The 22078-nt window shown below is 25.1% G+C and overlaps 1 protein-coding gene across 1 annotated transcript; it reads right to left on the bottom strand.

Annotated features, from left to right (window-relative positions):
• Positions 1–1458: 1458 nt before the first annotated feature.
• Positions 1459–21512, bottom strand: LOC145837998 (uncharacterized). Its single transcript, XM_082945513.1, has 16 exons — positions 21423–21512; positions 17685–17811; positions 17235–17405; positions 16919–17140; positions 15197–15315; positions 14690–14838; positions 12713–12972; positions 10604–10712; positions 8414–8559; positions 8028–8180; positions 7530–7618; positions 6707–6776; positions 3570–3715; positions 3144–3217; positions 2956–3076; positions 1459–2626 (listed from the first exon to the last, which is right to left on the bottom strand). Exons 1-16 carry the CDS (start codon positions 21488–21490, stop codon positions 2524–2526), a joined length of 2127 nt encoding a protein of 708 aa, XP_082801639.1. The 5' UTR covers positions 21491–21512; the 3' UTR covers positions 1459–2523.
• Positions 21513–22078: the final 566 nt, after the last annotated feature.

Below are 22078 nucleotides of genomic sequence, written 5' to 3'. Positions count from 1 at the left end.
TTTTAATACATTGGGATGAATAAATTCAAAAGTTTTAATCAGACAATAACAAAAAATAGTACTTGTAAACTAACATGAAGAATTAGCTTTTATAAAACGTTTTACAGAAAAATAATCACTGAAACTTAAATAACAATTAATTTTTAAAACAAGTGTACAAATAAGCATTTTAAATGAATTTTATTTTAGCTTAAAAGATAAAACTTTGATTACAGTCACCTCTCGCGAATCTACGCACATTTTGTCCACGTCATAAGTTCGTAACTAAACAAGAGAACGTAACTAAACGAGAGGTAGAAAACAAACCTATTATATTGGTTGTTATACTACTTTGTACAATTGTAAACTACTTTTGACTTTATTTATTTCTGTTTTGCTTCTTACTTGCAGTGTGAGTTCACGGTTGCTTTAGTTTTTAATACTTCAATCATTTGTGTATGTTTTTCTATAAAGGTATTAAAAATTTGTTAAACCTTTAAAGCTTTTTGCTAAGCTTACATACTTACTGTAAAATAATAACCTAATGCAACATATTATTTACTAACTTTAATTAAGATGAGAGCTGTTATTTTATGTTAATTAACACATAGTAAAGAGTTTTGCGCTTAGAGAAATAAATTATTTATTTAAGATCGAGCTTAATCAACAAAGGATCAGTTTAAATGCGTTAATTAAAACTCATTTTAAAATATATTCGAACCAAACAACTGTATATAGAAGCTGAAAATTTTTTCAGAAAAAGCATACCTTGAATAAAATTCATTTTGTAGTTTTTCAATAAATTTTGCACCAAATTTACAATATAACAGATATTTTTGATTAGTATTTCTTGAGAAACTATTTTTGAGAACTTATTTTACGAGAGCGCGTAACCAAACGAGCGCGTAAATTCGCGGGAGGTAACTGTTCTGTACAAAACTAAGCGTAAACATTATTAATAGAACAAGTTTTATATTATATAATACTATAGGCTCTTCAAATTTATTCTTAAAAATGATTCTTCCTATTAATAAATTCTGATGGTAAATAATTACAAAAACTATACACTTCTAAAATTTTATATAAAAGTTATGTAGAAAGATATCGAACGTGATCACTATTTCAATCATTTAGTCAGAACGCATACTATAAAATTTTCTAATTAGATTATAATTCATATAAGTAATTAGCTTAGCTCCATTCTAAAGAGTTCTTTTACGAACTGATATTTATAAATGCAGTAAAAACATGAAGTAAGACTAAATTTATTAACTTTATGTGCTGTTTCTTTATTTTTTCGTCATGAACAACTCGCAATAATTTTAACAATATAACATGGTTAATTATAGCTTAAACTTTGAAGCAAGATTACTGTCTTATTGTGCAAAAGTAATATCATGAACTTAAATACATTCAGTTATAGTCTTTAAAAATTAATATTTGTAATAAAAAGAGCCTTACTTTAAGTATTAGACAAACAACTTTTACTAAAAACAAGGAACATTTTCTTCTTTATTAAGCAACATTGTACCGTTGAAAAGAAACATTCGTAAAAAAGGCTAGAACTAATTGAATTAACGATAAACTCACAAAATTCAATTGTTTTCAAAATTGTATATAAGTGAGTATCTTTTAAGGAATTCTAACTTTGTAGGAGTTTATCAAAAATAAACAAAGTTAATTTTCTTAATAAAATCAGTAAATAGATGTAAAGCTCAAGCTAATTAATGTACTAGTAAAACCAGTATAAGTAGTTTTAAGAATAGCTGAAATTTATAAAACCAAACTGTTAATACAATAGAAACCAAACAGGATTAAATGCATAGTAATGAGTGCAAAAAGTTACAGCAAGTTTATTATAGAAAAAATCGAATGACTTAATTACAATTAAAACCGATATAATAAAGCCAAATAGATTTGTGGATAATATTAAAAGCAGAACAATACAATTATTCAAGCACAAAATAATTCTTACAAGCTTGTGTTTTAAATAAATGGTGCAAATATTAATTGAAATAATTAAACAATGACACGTTGATGAAAATTCTGTACAAAACAGTAATATAAGTAATTTCTTTTACTCAATTGAAATGAAACTAAGAGTAATTAGAAATGATTGAAAAATCAAAAAAAAAACAATAAATTGCGTACAAATTATCAAAAAAATAATGAACCGTACGAAAATCGTATCTTGATTGATAAAAGTAACTTGTAAAGTTTAAGGTAAATTTAAAATTAGTAATTAAAATTCTTAAAGATTTTATCAGTTATAAACTTCAAAAAACACATATATGCATTTTGTTTTATTTTTTTTACTATACTTGTAAGTTAAAACTTTAAAATTATGTTTAAAAAAACTAAACACTTGTATACAGTACAGCTGTAGTAAATGTAGATTTTAATCAAATAATTTGTTAAGTAATTAAGTTAGTTATTCATTATGAAAATTGAACAATGAAATAACAAAGTTTAGTTCGTTAGGGCGAACTTTGATTTCCAAATCTACTGCAAATCTAGTTTTATTTTAGAGAATCTTGCAGTTTTTCAGACAAACGCCTCTGTGCCACTACCGCCCCCTTGCGATTGAACGAGCGAATTGTAGTCGGAATCTCCTAAACTGGCGTAGTTTGTTGTTCTACGCGGGAAGCTGTTGTAATTTATATACAAAATTATAGTAAAACTCTCGGAAAAATAAAAAAGAATAATTTACAATAACTCTTTACATACAAAAGTAATAATAGTTCTTTCCTTATAACTTAGCTAGATCAAAAATTTGTAATTTTTTTTAATTCATTATTCAAGTAAGCAAAAACATGTTTAGTACACAAAATAAAAAAGAATCCAGAAAAAAAGTTGTCATTTAAAAAAAATCATATTTACTATAAAACTCTACTGAGAAACAAAGTAATTAAATAAAATAAAAATACAAACAAAAACTAATATTTCAGCAACAAAAGTTCATTCAGACCAACTTACCATGACCTTCCTCTCTTTTGAAGGACGTACAAGGCAGCAATGCACAAAACAATTCCAAGTATCATTCCGCCGAACCACAGGCCGGTCAGCGACGATTGAGTTTGCGTTTGCACCGTTATCGCTGTATCAAGTTATTCATTTGAATTTTTTTCTCAATATTCTTAAAACTAATAATTGTCAACAAAAACCTGAGTCACATTTTAGATCGTCAACAGACAAACTTAGCAGATCTCTATTGATAAGGTTATCAGGATATCCACATCTGGAAAAAATTAAACTCTTTCTAGCAACGTATTGCATGTAAAAGTAAATATTATAATTAGCTATGATCAGATCAGACACAAAACCTAATTTTTTATTTGATTATTATGAATTTTAATTATTTTTTCTAAGAGAAACATATTTAGTAAAGGTATATACCATTTTTGAGAGTTTTTATTTAAATGTGTATTTTTTTTAATTTGTATTAATAATCGACGTAAAAAACGCAACTTCGACATAAGAACCGCAACTTTTAGTATACCTTATGTAAACAGTGATACCAGTTTTGTTTATAGGGCTTTAAGTTGGAAAACTTAGAAAAACAAATACAGTCAGTTCAACTTAAAACTAACTTTAATTCTCCGCCAAAAACATCTGTAATAGTACTATTGGAATGAATAAGTTTCCACAAATCTATCGTACGACAATCACAGTAAAATTGATTGCCCGTAAGAAATATACGCTGGATTTCAATATTTATTCTTCCAGAATGTGTTCTCTAAATAAATAATAGATTACTAACATTTTTAATTTTTATATATTCCAAAATTAAAGCTAAAGGATGGATATTCTTGTTTTCAAAAAGATTATCTTAATTCGTATAATTTCATATTGGTTATTTTTTTACAGCTTATTGAATTCAAAAAAGCTTTTAGATATTAGTGTTCAAAGCTGTAGAGTTCAACAGTTATCGTATAGAAGGTAAGAACTAAAAATTCGAAGAATAACTAATTCATTAAAAGCTTAACCTTCCTAAAATCTATAACTCTAATCATCTCAATTTTTTACAATTGATACTCTGCTAATTTGTTTAGTTTTTTACAAGTATGAACTAAATCTATTAAAAAAAAGTATTTTTAATTAGTTTGAAGAATATTCGCTAAAAGTTTTAGTTTTTTTTAGCTCGAATCAATTATACATAACAAACTTTCAGTGAACTTTTTAATTTCCTAAAAAATAATTAAGAAACAATTACCGCCTGTATGCTTGAACAAACAACTTTTTAGAATAAATGAATAAAGGTCGGAATAATGAAACTGTTATATTTACAAACAGTTACTTTTTGTTCATATTTGAAGCTTTCAAATAAGAACCAATTTAATTTTTTGTCGAAAAAATTTCTCCAATCCCTCCCTCTGCTTTAAGGCTTCAAATACTAAATTGTAATGTCTAGTAATAAAACCTTATACGAGAAATACCTACATTTAAAACAACAAAACTAAGTTAGTCAAGAAGTGACTACAAACTAGCTTTTTATGGGTTCAAGCTAGGAGTGGAAACTGCATTGTTAAAAATTTTGTTACTATTCAAGATTTATTACAACAGGGTTCGTGCGCGAAATTTTCTTCATTTAGCCTGACTGAGATCAATTTAGCCTGACATTTTTTTAAAGTAAGGAAAATCCCCTTTAGAAAACATTTTAGGTATTGGGGAGTCTTGATTAGTACTATTGTAGTCTCCGACTTCAACCAGCTTTATCTCAAAAATATTTTGAGCTTTAAAAATCTGCAAAAATAAACTCATAGCTTAGTTTCAACTCAATAAAATAAGACTAAATTGTGAAAAAGGTGATTGAACCCTCCCCCCCTATGCCCTTAGCATAACAAATTTGGTGATAAGTTTTAAAGTAAGTGTTATATCATATTATTACTAGTGAAAAAATGTAATATATATTACTAAACAGAATTGTTCAATTTAATTAAGTACTTAGTAAAAACATTATAACAAAAAGATTTATAACAAAAAAACGTGCATTGTCGTGTTTTATTAATATTCAAAATGAAACGCTTACAAGGGTATTAAAATAATTAAAAAGTGTTTATTATAGTATTTTGATTATTACTTAAAATTGATACATCATTATAAATCATAAACTCTAAATAAATACAGTGATTGTTGATGTCATGTCAGATTTAAAAAAGCTTACACTTAATCTAAAAAAACTTGTAATATTTTGTTCTTGTAAAGCAAAATTAATTGTAGCTAAAATTTGTACTCCTACAAAACTTAGTACAGTAGACTACCGCTTAAGTACGCAAATTGAACCCGACCAAAAAGTGCGTACTTAGCACGGGTAGTGCGTACTTTTTGACGACATAGTATAATATGAAATTTAGTTGTTTGTTTTCTTTCTTACAACTAGCCACCAAATAATTAAGCCAAATAAACAAGTCTTTTTGTTTTAAATAACATTTAATACATAATTCTAATCTGCAAAATTTTTTAATAGATTTTAAAATGATTTATTTTTTTATATAAAATGTTTCTACATATAATTAATACATACATCATATATAGAAAGTCAATGTCAGTCAGTAATATAAAAAAGAATATTAAGCCATATTTTCTATATTTTGTTTTGTTAGAGGGAAAGTTGTTGTTGTTTCTTTTTATATGTTTATTTTGACTTTATAAAATTTGTAAATAGTTTTTGTGGTTAACTAATTTTATATTATGTCACATTAAGATAAAAAAAAATTGCACAACCAAAGCCAACATATATGTCTTCCGTGATAATATGAGGGAACTTCTCAGGATTTTCAATGCTGAAATGAGAATGAATTCTCGCAATTTGTAAAAGCAATTATTCAGGCTATTTGTTTATTTAAATTAATATAAATACATGAAAAATTTATAAAACATTTAGAATTTTTTTGTCTTTCTGGATGAGTGCGTACTTAAGGCGGGGTGCGTACCAAAAAAAGTGCGTACTTAAGCGGTAGTCTACTGTACTTATATCTTAAAGCTAAGTTTTAGTGTTGTGAATACTTCTAATAACTTTAAAAAACAGTAAAATATATGAATAAACTGCTAAGAGTTTTAATCTAAAAAGTATTTGGTATAAACCCTTTAAATAGAAATTAAAACAGTTCAACCAACTAAGTTCTGAAAAACATAGCTGATGTAAACATATTCAAACAAACAGCTAAGTTGTTGAACTAAACTGTAATGTTTAAACAGTATTTTTTTATGAATTTTTATAATTATGATGTATATAATCTACTTAAAACAAAATAATGAAGATTCTTAATTTTTTTTAAAGATTCAACTAAAGCTTTTAAGCATTTATTTTTACAAATACTGACTAATTTTGTATTTAATAACTAAATCTTTGTTTAAAAATAAATTCACATCTCAATTTGATCTTTAAAAAAAGTCTCAATTATTTTAGTCAAAAATTTTAAAGCATTTGAACTGTGAAAAACTGAGAATATCAAAATTTTAAATAAAAAACTGATTAAGCCTGACGTTTTTAAACTTTTTTCAAAAAAACTGATTTAGCCTGACTTAGCCTGATTTAGACTGACGCGCACGAACCCTGTTACAATAAAACTAACAAATCTTAATAATAATAGAGGTTAAACTATTCAAAAAACGTATCAAACTTTTTCTCATGTTTTAAACAAAACATTGTAGTAAATAAACAATCCATAATTTTTTTTTACTTAAAATATAAAATATCTTTTATTTGAACAACTATCGTACTAACATCAACAGTAAGCTCTCTAAGTCCACCAACTGGAAAATAGTGAAGATTATTGTTTTCCAAGTGAAGGAACCTATGTTTAACACAAGTAAAATCAAACCGACTTATTTAAGGTCATTGTAAGAAAATACACTGTATAAAATAAACAATTTTTCAACTCTTTTTTTTTAACTGAACGAACAACATAAGTTCTTAAAATTCGTAAAACAAAAAGATTCACATTTTGTTTTGAAATATATATAAATATAACATAACTACTTAATTTAGATTTAGTTTGTTGGTGTTTATCACTACTACAATAAGAGTGATTCATAACAGAGCATTTGCAATTATTAAATACAATTGATAGCCAAGTTACAGAATAAATATTCTTGTAGGAAATGAGCAATTATGTTGCATTTTTTTTCATAAAAATAAAAGTTAATTTAATTTTTTTACGTGAAAGACAAATGTTTTGTAAACAATATGTGAAAACTAAAGATAAAAACAGCCGACAAAAAAAATTGGTTAACAGCGGTTATTTATTTTTTTATTAAAAAAGCTAACCTCATTTTGGTTTATTTGTCTATAATAGCATATAAATATTAAAAGTTGTTTATAATTGTTATCATTAGGTTTTTTATTAAAGTATGAAGTAACACTTTTTTTCAATACCAGTCAAAACTTTTTGTGAAGAGTTACAAAATTTATATGCACATTTTTGTGCAAACGAATATAATTAGAGAAACATTGTTGTGAAATGTTTATCTTATAAATTTTATATTATTTTTTGTTCTCTAGAAATACAGCTACATACAACAACAAAAAATTAAATAGTTTTACTTACTGTAATGAGTTGAGACCCATTAACGAAGACTCCTTTATTTCTAAAAGTTGGTTATTTCTTATATACAACCAAGCGACATCTTGCAGACCCTAAAAATTAAAAGTATACTGAAGATATATTAAATCTGAAAAACTTACTTAATAATATAAAACATAAAAACAACCAAACTTAAATATTTGAAAGTTACATAGCAAAACATATACACTTTAAACGCTAATTCATGCTTATAATTTTTAAGTGAAAAATTCAAAAAAGTAGCAAGTTGTGTTATGTATTAAAACTTCAAACATTTTGCTTTAGTCTAATTATTTTTTCCATTGAGATAATAACTTACAATTTATATTATATATAAAAAGCTTAGTTGCAATAGGTAACTTTATTTAAACAAACCAACAAAAAGTCTAACATTTCAATAATGTTATAAGAATATCTAGGGGTAGCTAAAAAAATTAAATGTTTGTTATTATTGTTTGATAGAAAATAAGTTGTACAAAACACCTGAAACACATCAGGACCCAGAGATTTAATATTGTTATCATCTAATATCAGCTTCTTTAGATTTTTCAATTTAGTGAAAAGCCCATTAGGTAAACTTGTCAATAAATTTTGACGAAGTGACAAAGTTTCCAATATTACTAACTTGTCGAAGGCCTAAGCAAAAATAATATACTTTATAATCAAATTATAGTATTAAAATCGTATTGGAAAAATCTGGTAAAAGTTTCATTTAACTATTGTACTATCTACTAAAAAATAAAAAGTTTTTTTTTTGATTTAGCTATCTGTTTATCATTCTTATCGTAAAATCTAAAAACAAAATGTTAGTAATTGTTTTAAATCACTGCTTTCCAACGTTCAAACTAAAAAATATAAGCAAAACATACTCCGTATTCTATAGTATCAATATAGTTTTCATCGAGCCTCAGTTCAGTGAGACCACCTAGTTCTTGAAATTTAGTGGCTTCAACCTTAGTAATTTCATTTCCTTCCAAGTTAAAAGTACGTGTAATAAGTGGAGCAATCGGAATAGCTGAAATTAAGATTGTTTTAGTTTATTTGATTACCTTTTTAGTTTATTTAGTTAAAACTACAGACTTTAATGTTAAGTTGTTGCATAAATAGATTAAACTGCTTTAAGTGTTCCTTGTTCTAAATATCAAATTTAAAACTTGACCTTAAAAAATATTTATTTTATTATTATCACAACTCATTAAAACATTTAAAATTACATTAATACTAATAGACAGCACAAAACAAACTGAAAGTGAGTTAATGTTACACACAGTGAACAGTAAGTATGTAACTAGCTATACTTCAATATTTTGTTTTTCTACTCACTGAAAAAATCTTAATTTATATATATTAATTTAAAAACACAAAACAATTTTTAAAAGTACTAAGCTCAGTACACAAATATAAAAAGACTTAAACTAGTTACTGAATGTAAAAAAGGGCAATAAAGATGTAGTACTGATAATATGTAAAAAAATGTTCACAGAACTTAAGATTATGGAGAATCATAACTAAATACGAATAAAAACTTACAAAACGACAATGATCATTCCTTACGCAAACCACAATCGAATCGTGAAATAAAACACAACATGAATTGAACAAATTTTGTGACAAATTAAACGTAGCAAAAGTAGATAAAAACTGCATGTGTTTACAACAATAAAAAAGCATAAAAAAAAACTCACCGAAAACACTATTATTGCAAATCTGTAAATTAATTTTAATCTTTAACTTTGTGTTATATACAACACTTTTTTAGACAGCATAAAATTAACGTAAAATCTTAAGATAGCTTTTATAAAACTTAACCTAAAAACAGTAATCCATGCCATTTTACAAAACTTAAAAACTTATTAGTTTTTTTTTTCAAGTAGCATCGCAAGAATACAAACAAGAAATCTGTGACGTCACAAAAGCCACATATACTGACGAGCATTGTGATTAGCGTGGCGTGACGAGCCTGAGGCTACTATCAGGAGAAAATTCAAGTCTACTAAATACGAACTAATTGTAACACTTGAAGATCGTATCGACTTGCTGTAAGATTTTTAGCGCAAGTTAACTTAATTTTCTTGAAGACAATTCCAAGTTGTGAGAAAAGTATAAATAACGTTGTTAATCTAATATATTGTTTACATGAAACTTGTTAGAAGACATTAATCTGATAAACTTTTTATAGGTGATTTTAAGATTTGCATGACTAAAAAACTATTAATAACAATAGATTTAAAGTTATAATACAGAAAATACTAGAATTAGCTTTGTCACTGTAATTATCTATATGACTATTAAAGTGTTTATAAAATCAATGCAAACTTCTCTCAAGCCTCTTAAGTTTATCTAAAACTTTTTAAAACAAGATATAATATACACTAAATAAACTTCAGCCTTTTTAGTTATAAATATTATAATTCAACTTTCAGACATTTTATAATTTATAAACTTTCCTAAATACCTGTATGAAAAAATAAACTAAATTTACCAGTTTCAGTACATATCTAAAGAGTAACAATAAAAAATTGTTTAAATTTTTCAAAAAAAACCTAACAAATTAAAATAATATTAACAAAATGGAAAGTAAACTTTTTTTGTTTAAGAATAAATTGCCAGCTATGGAGACTAATAAAAGTACTTATAAAGCTTTGTAGTAAGTTATGATAACTATTTTTAAACTAAACTATACATTGAAATTCAGAAATTTTCTAACTAACATATATTAAAACCCAATAAAAATACAAACAGAAAGTATTTAAAAAATATTAGCTTAATTAAGTTTAGTTAAATAACAAAAATAAATAATTTTAAACCTTACTATGAAGTATATACAGCATTAACAAAACTAATTTTGTACTTTAAAAATTATAAAAGTAAGTTTATTCAAATATGTAATAATAGATAATAGTAATAATCATTTAAACACAAAAAATATATTGAAAAATAAATTTAAGAATAAAACATTAAGCTATAAAAATCATATTCAATATTTTGAAAAACTAATATGATGTATAAAAAGTTTAAACATTTTAAAATTTGTAGCAAAATAAACATGTTTTACTTACATGTTAACTTGATTCTGGCGCAGTCAACGGACCTTGCAGTACAAGAACAGTGGTCTGGACAGTGTGCATCTTCTATTACGCCTTCTTGTTCTTGCGTGTTAGGATTTTTCTGTTTAAAATGCAAATTATTTAATTTACTAAAACGTTTATGTAAAAAACAACTTTTATCTTAGCAATAAAAATGTATAAATATAGCAATAAATATCTTAACAACAAATATGATTTTCAGTTCACATGGCGTAGATTTGTAAATGTATCTAAGATTTCTAAACAACAAATAAACAAAAGTTCCATTACTTAAGAATAAGATATAAACAAACTTTCTCATTATAAAGTTATTTTTTTGATTGTTGCAAGGTATTATGGAAAATATGTAAAAAAAATGTACTGCAACAAAATAACTATTAAAAACAACTTTAAATTATGTTCTCTTACCAAGGTAACACTGAATGTTTATAAAAATAGCCTGAGTTATTACGATCTTAATTATATATTTTAAAAATTAAAAAAATTAAATAACATTCAGTCAGCATCAATTTAAGTTTTTTTTTATCAAAATTTAATGAACTAGAAATTGGATACGCTATATTTTTGACTGGTGTTCTAATAGATCCAAATATTGAATCTAGCAATAGCTTGCCAAGTTCTGAATCTAAACAGGCTTTATTTTTTCTAATGAGTTTTAATCCGGTTTCGGTTGGATTTCAATCTGAAAAAAATCTTTCTGGCCCTTGCTCGATCTTGATTTAAAAAATGGTTCTATCTGGTTTTGGTAGAGTCCTGAGTTTAGGTTAAAGATCCGAATCCGGTTAAGTTTATATTTAAATTGAGCTTTGCTGGATCCAGAATTTTAATCAAAGTCTATATCCAACTAGAACCAGATAAGACCATTTTTTTAAATCAAGATCGAGCACGGACCAGAATTTTTTTTTTCAGATTGAAGTTTTGTTAAGTCCAGATCTAGGCAAGCTATAGTCAGATCCGGCCGGATCAGTAGAATACTACTTTTGACACTTAAAAACAATTTAACAACAGAACTTTTAACAATTTTAATTGAAAGACTGAACTGGGCTTTAAAAAAACTTTAAATTAGCCTGACTTATGCAACACTTAAATACCACTATCCGAGTGAGCCAGAATGTAAAAAAAAACTAATAAAGCAGCAACTTAAGTTTTTAACTACTGTTATTAATTATTATAACAAAATAAAACATTTTAAACAACAACAAAAAATGTATGTAGAAGCTCCATGAAATAAATTAAGTCTCAAAATAGAAGTTTTAATTTATCATAACGTTACAATACTTAAAATTTTCATGTGCATTGCACCTAGAAACTTTATTTTTAAATTCTTATATAAAATAAATAGTATTTGTAAATTGCACTACTTACGTTTGCAAAATATATATAAAAATAATTATTTTTTAGTGTGAAAAAAATAGACAAGTTTAAACAACAATACTTTTAACATCTTAAATTGACCATCATAGTTGATAAAGAACGATATTTATCATTTTTAATTATAACAGATTTCAATACATTTTTCTAAGCCATATTTGACAACTACATCAACCTTGTTTTCAAACTTACCCGCAAAAAAATAATAACTAGGTAGCTTATCTCACGAGATCAATGGACAGTTAGTTAGAAACTTATGTAGTAAAACAGTAATAGTTAATAACAACATTCACTACTGAAATCAACTCATTCAAACTTTAGGAAAATTTTTAAACTAGTCAGAATTTACATTAATTCTCAAAGTTGCCTTGAATTTTTGATAGCTCAAGTTTTCCGTTTTTTGTAAAAATATTTTGTAAGCATGTGTTATATTTCTTAATAACTTTCAAAAGTACTTAGATTATCAAAATCAATTTTATGTGATATGAAAAATGGATCGTGCTGTGTTGAAAACTATTTCGGACTTTGATATTCATAACACAAAAAAAAATAATTAGTTTTAATTAATTAACTAAACAATGAGCTTAAAAGTTAGTATGGTTATAATCAAAATGATTTTACAGAAAAAAAAAGCGACCTTTTCAAAAATAATATTTGAGTAAATGTGGAACTAATGTAAGTTTTATCAAAAAAATAGAGTAAAAGTCTAACATCTAAAGTAATGTCTTCTGTATCTTTTGTAATTTCTTCTGCTGATTCACTGTACTTAATTTCAGTTTTTGCTTTGATTTGTCCCTGGTAGTTCTTAGCAATGCATTCGTAAGTTCCGTTGTCAATTTTTTTGAAATCTTGAATTTCAAGCGAGCCGTCCGGATGAGCCACAATTCCATCGAACTGGTCAGCATTGTGGAAGGTGTAAGTGTCTTTGTTCGGTGCTCGCCAAGATATTGACGCCCAAGGACGCTTAGTATCTGTTTTAATAACACATACAACATTTTGCAATGCAAGTATCACAACTGTATTATTATGTCCTGCTCCAGGTGACTTGAGAAAACGATTTAAAGAACATACAATTAAAGATCAAGTGTGAGAAAATTATTTTTAATAAATATAAAACAAAACTTAAATCATCAATTACACTAGTCTTCCTCTTGAAAACGCATTTAGAACACAGCTAAAAATGAAAACTAAAGAAGTCCGGCTCTAAAACTTTTGAAAAAAATTCTAATTTAATTAAGTTAAAAGTCACCAAAGTTAAGAGCTGATCACAAATTCAATAATAAATTTTTTATAGCTATTAAAAACTGTAGGATTTAAAAAAATACTCATATTATCTACTTAACTTGTAAAAAAAACATTTAAAATATTTTGTATCTTCTAACTGTAAGTTTGTTAAATGATCGTATGAATAGCTAAATCAAGATTAACACAGCCAATTAATTGAATATTTTTAATATGTATTGCTAATTGTCTTTACAACATAAAAAACAAAAAATAGGTTTTAAGATTATTTAGTTTTTCAAGAAGTTTGTCATAGAAACGTGTATAAGTTTAATTTTTCATGGCTCAGTCCCTTAAAGTTAAATAAAGAAACTGTTTATATTTTTGGATCATTATCTTTTTAAATGTAAACCGCATTATCCTTTTAGGAATTTAATGCTTATTTATAAGTATTTTTACACGCCTTGTTTATATTTTTGCTTGGCTTTATTAAATACTAGCATACTTAGATAAAAATTGTTTCTTTGAATTTTTAATTTTTTTAATTGAAAGTAGAACTTTTTGAATACAAATATGTATTTTCAATATTAAGTTTTATGATAAAAGCGCCTACTAAACGAGAAGTGAGTACTCAACAGAAAAATAATTATACAAAATTACTTTTTATAAATATAAAACAAATCTAGTATCAAATACTAAATTGCATGTTACCATTCATGATGATATTTTCACAAATATGTGCTACTAGCTTTATTGTTTTAACTAGCTATATTTTAAAATATTCAAGTTATTATATTTTAACAGTAATCTTGATTTTATTTTTAAAAAAAGATTTAAAATAAAATCAAGATTACTGTAGTAATTCTTGCTTTTTAAATAATTCCTAATAAGCAGTGAATAATAAATAAATTTTTAATTAAAAAAAACATTAAACGTATACGTTTAAAAGGCAACAATTGGAGTACTTAACTTAAACTCAATGAGATAAATATGAATTTAATATTTAAAAGAATTTTTTTTTACAAAACAATGATTCGATCTGTATGGCTCTTCAGTAATAATCATATTCTGAAATATACTTTTATAAAAACTTCAAACAATTTCTATCTAAACTAGTAGCTATACCTATAATATAATTAATTGAAAATTTCTTCTATTTTCATAATTGAATAACCTTTAAAAAATTTATATTAACTAAAGCTAAATCTTTTATACATTTTGAAACTTATACTAGATATTTTGAGGCTTAAAATAAAGAGAAAAAAAAGGTCTTAAGTACAATTTACGGGTAAGTTGAAACTCACACTAGACATTTTGGGTTTGTTATGAAGGGTAAAAACTAAAACTACAACTGACAGCTGGTAATATCTGTATTATCGAAATTTAGCCTGCGACTACCAAATACCTGCTGACCCCTGATCTCTAAGTAAAGACTATAAATTCTTTAATAAAATTCATGAAACTTACCATCCAATAAACACTTAAGTCTCAATGTCTGTCCCTTTTTTACTGTTGCACCTTCAGAAATTCCTTTTATAACAGGTTTATTACAAACACTTTTCATTTCATCTTTATCGAATAGCCATATTGTTGTTTGATTAAATTTATCATGAGCCCTAAAAAGTCAAAAAATTCCAGTTTTTTTTTAAGTAGCAATAAAAAAACGACTTAAAATTTAATATATGTTTTAATTTTAGGCAGCGTTATTTTATCTATTATTTTAATACACCAACAACAAAAGTAATTAACTAATCTGTAAGCTTAAAGCTAAAAAATATATGTATAGTTTTAAAATTATTACCAATTCATACTTAAACATTTTAAACATTACAGCTGTTACTTGTAGACTAACAAACATTCAGTAAAAAACAATAAGTAAATAAAACTACACAAAACATATGTTAGTATTTTTGCTGTTTGACTATCTTTTAAGTAAGTTTTATTTAAGTTTATTTTATGAAAAACAGCTATTACTTGTAACAAACTAATTCTTCAAGAAATCCAGTTGTTACTTTGTCTAGTTTTTTAAGTTTATCTAAATGAGAGGCCATCTCACAATCACAGGACCATGGATTTTTATCCATATCTAAAAACTGTTCAAAAGTATATATATATATATATTATAGAAACTTTACTTTTTTTTTAATATAACATAACCAACTCTTTAAGCTATACATTTTTATACACAATAATACTCAAACCTAGTTCAGGGTTTAAAAACGGGGTGATATTGTCCCCTTTTGGTCATTTTAGTATTTCTAACAAAAAAACTAGTGAGGGGATGAAAAGAGTCATTTTAAAACTTTTGGCAGTAATAAATACTGGGTAAAATTAAAAAAAGAAGTTTTTTTTTTGCTTAAGTAAACTATAGATAAAAACTTAAATGCTTAGGACTGGTTTTCCTATAGTGGGCAACATCGCACCCTTAGAAAAATTTTGGATATAAGAGGGCAATGACTAGTAAGGTGGTAAAAAGTAAATGGGTAATTAACTAGTTAAGAGGAAATTGTTTCTAAATTTTTGCCAGGGTGATGTTGATTAAAATAAGTTTGGAAAACCCTGATCTAGTTTTTCACCAAAGTTGCACTAGGCTTTGAACTTGAGTTGGCTAAGATATTTTTAATAAAAAATGAAATTTTTTATAACAGGCTATTCAATAAATCAAATATATTTTATATAAATAACTATATAGCAGTTATAAACTCGCATTGCATTTCTGTGATTTCGCAAGAAGAGTGTAAAGCAGCCTTTTATCACAATAAAACAATAATAATTGTAAATTTTGCCATAGTAGACTTTTTGCTTATCTCTCCTCTTCAGTTTTACAACTACTGTCTTAATTATGCAATATAATCCCATTAGTAAAAATGTTTAAAAGCTTAGTTATATATGTCTGAGTAAAAATACGGTCACCTCTCGAGAATCTACTCACATTCTGTCAACAGAAAAAGTGCGTAACTAAAGAAGATAACTTAACTAAGAGGTTTTTTAGTGTTTTTGTAGATTTTTAGAGGTTTTTTGAGTATTTTTTTTATTTTTTGGGTTTCAAAATGCGTAACAAAACGAGAGTGCGTAGATTCGCTAAAAGTGACTGTATCTGCAAATAGAATAGTAGTATATAATTAAGCTATAAAGAAAATTAAATTTAAAAACTTGTTATAAGCCTAGGGGTGAAATCACTTTTTTAACAACTTGATCTTATTTAGTAGAGTTTAAACTAAAATAGAAGTTACTTTTAATATATTTTTTATCCAAAATAATTTATGAGATATAGCAAGTTAAAGTCAAAGAGTACAATAGGTTTTATGGGAGGCGCAAACTAAAAAAGCAAAAGACTATTTTACTAAAAAACTACCACTTCCAACATTTTTTGAGATAAATACCTCAAATTTTCAGTAAATGATTCCTGCAATATTTATAAAAATCTCTTATAACAAATTTCAAAAAAAAAGTAAAAATCAAATTACTTGTAAACAAAAAATAAGATATCTACTTTTTAGATTATTTTTAGAAAATTTATGAGAAACTGCAAACTTTTGAGTTTAGATTGTAAGAATAAGGCAATTATTATAGAACATATGTAAAATCATTACTAAACATAATTTCAAACTAGTTTATTTATATCTATAATATTCATTAAACTAGTAAATTTTGTTTTCAAGCAAGAGTAGTATGATGTAAATCAAACCAACTTACACTAAAAGTATCTTTATCAAAAGGAGCAAACCAGCTAGGATTTATGGTGTGTAGATTGTTACTATTTAACTTTAGTACCATCAAATTATTTTGCTTTCCAAATGCATGAGGATGAATAAAAGAAATCTTATTATGTGACAAGTCTATTTCTGTAAGTTCGTCTAAATCATAAAAAAGGAAATGTTGAATAAATTCTAGTTTGTTGTTGTCTAAGTGGATTACCTAAAAAGTTTTACCATGTTAATTTAATTTACTTTTACTTATAGTAGTAAGAAGTTCGTTTAACTTCAAAGGTAACTTTTCAAGACAAAATAACCTTTAAACCCAGAGGATTCCATTCAAAAATATCATCTCCTACTGATTCAATGTTGTTATGACTCAACATCAAATACTTCAAGCTGTCCAAATTGTCAAATGCATCATAAGACATTTCTTTAAGTCCATTATAACTCAAATCAAGCTTTTCTAGTGAGTCTACTGAATTAATCTGTAAGTATTCAAACAAACTTTAGTAAAAAAAAACAGTACTAAATATTTTATTTTAGTTAAATTTAATACATTCTGTAACAATAAAATAAATCTCAAGATTTTAAAAAATAACCAAACCATAAAATTTGTGGCTAAAAAGCTTTTTTTGATAGTTTTTATTCTAAAGACTTTTACTCGCTATTTTGAAAAATACCTTAGTACACACAGACAAGATAAGTAGTATATAGTTTATATTGTTTTTAGCTTTAAACAATTATAAGCACAAAATCAAACATACTGTATTTAGTGTTGTTATTTTGTTACTCGATAAATTAAGCTGCCTTATATTTTCATGAACTCTATCAGGAAATTCAGTTAGTCCCAAACTACTACAATCACAGTTCTGATGATTTTCACACTTAGACCTTAAGAAGTAAATAAAAATTTAAATGAGTATTACACAGGGTTGCCACTGGTTTAAAAAAAAAATTTCCAGGTTTTTCAAATTTCCTCCAGGTTTTTAAAAGTACACATTTTTGGGTTTATTTTTAGTTTAAAGTTAAATTTAAGGTAAGAAACAGTGTTAAACAGTATAAAAATATTGAAAAGATACTGTAAAACAACTTAAAATGTGTTTTTTAACAAAAAAATTTTTGGTGATGACAAAACTTTTTTATCTATATGATAAATTTTTGGAGTCAAATCAAAATTTTACTACTGAACATGTAAAAATTCTTATAAGTTCTAGGTTTTTCCAGGTTTTTTGTTCAAATTTCCAGGTTTTTCCATTCAAAATTTCTTAAATTCCAGGTTTTTCCAGGTTATTTTTTCCTAAATTGTCAAATTCAAGGTTTTTCCGGGATTCAAGGTAAAGGTGCAACCCTGATTACAATAAGTAAATAATTAGCAATCTAAATACAATGCCTACTTAAGGTAAGCATTATTAATACTCGTACTTAAAACTTTAAATCATAAAATTAAGTTGGAACTAACAAAAACTACAAACACAAGTAGATATCACTAAAACAAAAATATAACACATTTTATTAAAAATAATACAAATTACACTTTAATATTATTTAAACTACACATTAAGTTTATAAACTAAGATTCAACTATTCTAAAAACATGTGTTTAAGAATATTTGTAGTTGATACTAATTACCATAATACTTTTTGGAATACTTAACCATAGAAAATATAATTTTAACTTAAAATTTAAGTTTATAAAACTCTGTAAGTATGTTTTCTGAAAAAAAAAATGCGTAGCACTAATTAAAATATTTTTAGTTTGAACAGTTTTAAAAAATAAAATATAAATCCCAATTTTAAACCTTACATGTGTTTTTATTGTATGACTATTTATCTAAATTTTAACTAAATAAGTTCTTTTTTAAGCTTTTATTTAATTGATGTTCTATAAATAAGTATTTTGCATGGTTGCCACTGATCAAGCTGAGAAAAATTTCCTGACTTTTCCTGACTTTTTCCTGACTTTTTACCAAAATTTTCCTGACTTTTCTATTTCAAACTCTTAAATTAAACTTATTCTAAAATACGTAATCTAACACTTGAAACTATATAAAGCTTTCAATCTAATTTTAATACAGGTTAAAAACAACAGTTTTTTGCTGAATTCTATGAAACTTCCAGTACATCACTTAAACCATCTGTGTATGATTTATGTTTGTAATAAACAGGTCTATCAGCAAAATACTTGTATTTATCACCTTATAAACACAGCTTGTCTGAAAAAAGACACAATTTTTTAGCATTTCCTGGCATAAATGTATCTAGATAAACAAATGACATATAAGGAACTTTTACAATTTTTGTGTATACATCACAGTTTCACTATTGAAGTGCCCTTGCTACAGATCATCAATACTAAAAAGCTTACAAAACCTGCTTGTTCAAGTAGGGTACTTGTTCAATATGTTAATAAAAAATTTTTGCAGTTTTATAAAGGATATTTTACTAATTTATACCAGATGAAGCCATTGGAAACAAAATTAAATATTTTTGTTAATTTCAAGGAAAATGTTGGAATTTTTTTTGACTTTTAAGAACTTTTAATCAATTTTTACCATTTGAAGGCTTTGAAAAACAAGGACATTTTGTAAATTTAAACTGACGAAATCTGAATTTTTTTTTAATTTTATAAAATTTCCTGACTTTTCCTGACTTTTTTTCAAAACTACCCATTTTCACCTGACTTTTCCTGACTTTTGTCATTTTTTTGAATTTTTCCTGACTTTTCCTGATTTCCTGACTTTTCCTGACCGAGTGGCAACCCTGATTATGCTTTAATTGTTAGAATATATTTATATGTATATAAAAAATCTTTAAATTTACACATTAAGGGCATAGGAGTCCACCTTGTTTATTACAAGTTGATCTTATTTTAAAAGTTATATCTCGGCTATCAGAGACTTCTAACTGCTTAACAAAATTCAAAACAACTTCTGAGATATAAGCAATCTAAGTTGGTTTAACAAAAGATTTTTAATAGAAGGCGCAAACTAAAAACACAAAAAAAAAGATGTTTCACTAAAAATCTGTCTTCTCCTAACTTTCACAGTAAGTTAATTACTAATAGCCAAATATTTTTAATGTAGGAATTTTTTTAATTTCAAAAAATGTAAATTAAAAAAGGCTTTCTTTTTTTTTATATATATTTTTTTTTGTTTTTATATCTAAAATGTTTAATTTTAAATTATTTAAATTCAACATTCAAAATCTTTTAAAATATTTAAGGAATGTTTTGTCAAAATTTGAGGTCTCTAGGTCAAAAAATGAAGGAGAAGATAGATTTTTAGTGATTTTGTAAATTTTTTAGAAAATTAACAATGAAAAGTTTGGGTCAATACTTTTGTATTGAATAATTTTTACAAAACTACAGTATATCGATTGTTCAATAAAATTTTCAAATTCTATAAAAATTAGCTTGTACTTAATACTTCATGCTTTTATATAGGAACTAAAGTTAATTTTTGTAAAAAAATTCCCCTAAAACATACACATGGTTGCCACTGATCAAGCTAAGAAAAATTTCCTGACTTTTTCCTGACTTTTTACCAAAATTTTCCTGACTTTTCTAAATCAGTTTTACTTATATAAATTGTTCACTTTTAAATAAAATACTACCCGAACTATTTGTTATAAAACCCTTAAATTAAAAATCAATTAAAAAAGAATATACTTAAGTAACTGTAAAAAAAAAACATAAAAAAGTAATCTATATATCTGTTGTATAAAATACTTCCTCTTATCATTTAGTACAAAATTTGTAACAAATAAATAAATTCTTATTTACTTTAAAAACTTAAGTTACTATACAAAAAAAAAAACAAATAATAAGTAAACTTAATCTTAGCATATACCTCTCTTATAACTTAAATTATAAATTTAAACAACTTTAAAAAAATTATAAAGATGTAAAGTATACACATTAACTTGTTACATAAAATACTAAACTAACTGCTTAGTTATAAATAACTCAATTATTTAAATAAAAAACACTTTAATTCTAAAATTATGCTAGATAATCTTTTGTGTATATATCACAGTTTCACTATGGAAGTGTCCTAGCTACAAATCATCAATACTAAAAAGCTTACAAAATCTGCTTGTTCAATATGTTAATAGAAAATTTTTTCAAGTTAAAGGATATTTTACTAATTTATACCAGGTGAAGGCATTGGAAATAAAATTAAATATGTTTGTAAATTTCTAAGAAAATTTTTAAAAGTTTTTTCTGACTTTAAAGGACTTTTAATTAATTTTTACCATTTGAAGACTTTGGAAAACAAGGAATTTTGTAAATTTAAACTGACAAAATCTGACTTTTTTGAAATTTTATCAAATTTCCTGACTTTTCCTGACTTTTTTTCAAAACCCTCCATTTTTTCCTGATTTTTATTATTTTTTAAATTTTTCCTGACTTTTCCAGATTTCCTGACTTTTCCTGACCGAGTGGCAACCCTGCATACAACTTTTTTTAAGTAAAGCTTTATACACTAATAATAAAATCTCACCTGCAATCATTTGCTTTTGAAAATTTACATAAAAAAAGAAGTAAGATAATTAAATATTTAAACTTCATCCTTTAATATCTAAAAAAATCTGAAAAATTTAATTTGTAACTCCATTATCTTTTAAATTTAACAATTTACAAGCTAACTATTTTAAGTATTACTCAAAAATAATATTCTATTGAATTGTATATCCAAAATTTTTAAATGTGTGCTTGATTACAAAACTTATAAGTTTATAAACTCTTTTGGTGACTAAAATATCATTTACATTTTTGAGGAATTAAGTAATATTTTAGGTATACTAAGAGGTGAATCTTAATGTTGGTTAATTACTTTATTAAACTTTTTTTTTTTAGTAGTTGTTGTTTACAAATAATAACATTTTAACTATCTTTTCAAATGTAAAATTAAAAATTTTGAACTTAAAAGGCTTCTTTAAGAAGGGTTTAAAAGGGCAAGAACCAGTACTATATTACAAGATACATTATAACAAAAAAATAATTAAATTTTATCAAGGTATAACTTTATTTTTATAAAAAATATTGTTACTTGATTGTATTTTCGTTTCTAAAAGAGGTAAAACTTGAACGTATTTTATTATAGTTTTGTAGTATATTAGAGAAACACTACAGGAAGTTATCTCAGGATTAACAATG

The sequence above is a fragment of the Thalia democratica genome, chromosome 6 (genome assembly GCF_965202585.1).
Source record: "Thalia democratica chromosome 6, ktThaDemo2.hap1.1, whole genome shotgun sequence".
Taxonomy (NCBI): domain Eukaryota; kingdom Metazoa; phylum Chordata; class Thaliacea; order Salpida; family Salpidae; genus Thalia; species Thalia democratica.
Note: the sequence above shows the minus strand (reverse complement) of the source record. Positions and strands in the feature narration are given on the sequence as shown.

Coding starts and splice junctions, on each gene's coding strand:
- LOC145837998 (XM_082945513.1), bottom strand. CDS start 21,490: ATGAAGTTTAAATATTTAATTATCTTACTTCTTTTTTTATGTAAATTT. Junction 17,141..17,234: donor GGAATCCTCTGGGTTTAAAG/GTTATTTTGTCT, acceptor AAAACTTTTTAG/GTAATCCACTTAGACAACAA. Junction 3,716..6,706: donor TTAGAGAGCTTACTGTTGAT/GTTAGTACGATA, acceptor TTATTTATTTAG/AGAACACATTCTGGAAGAAT.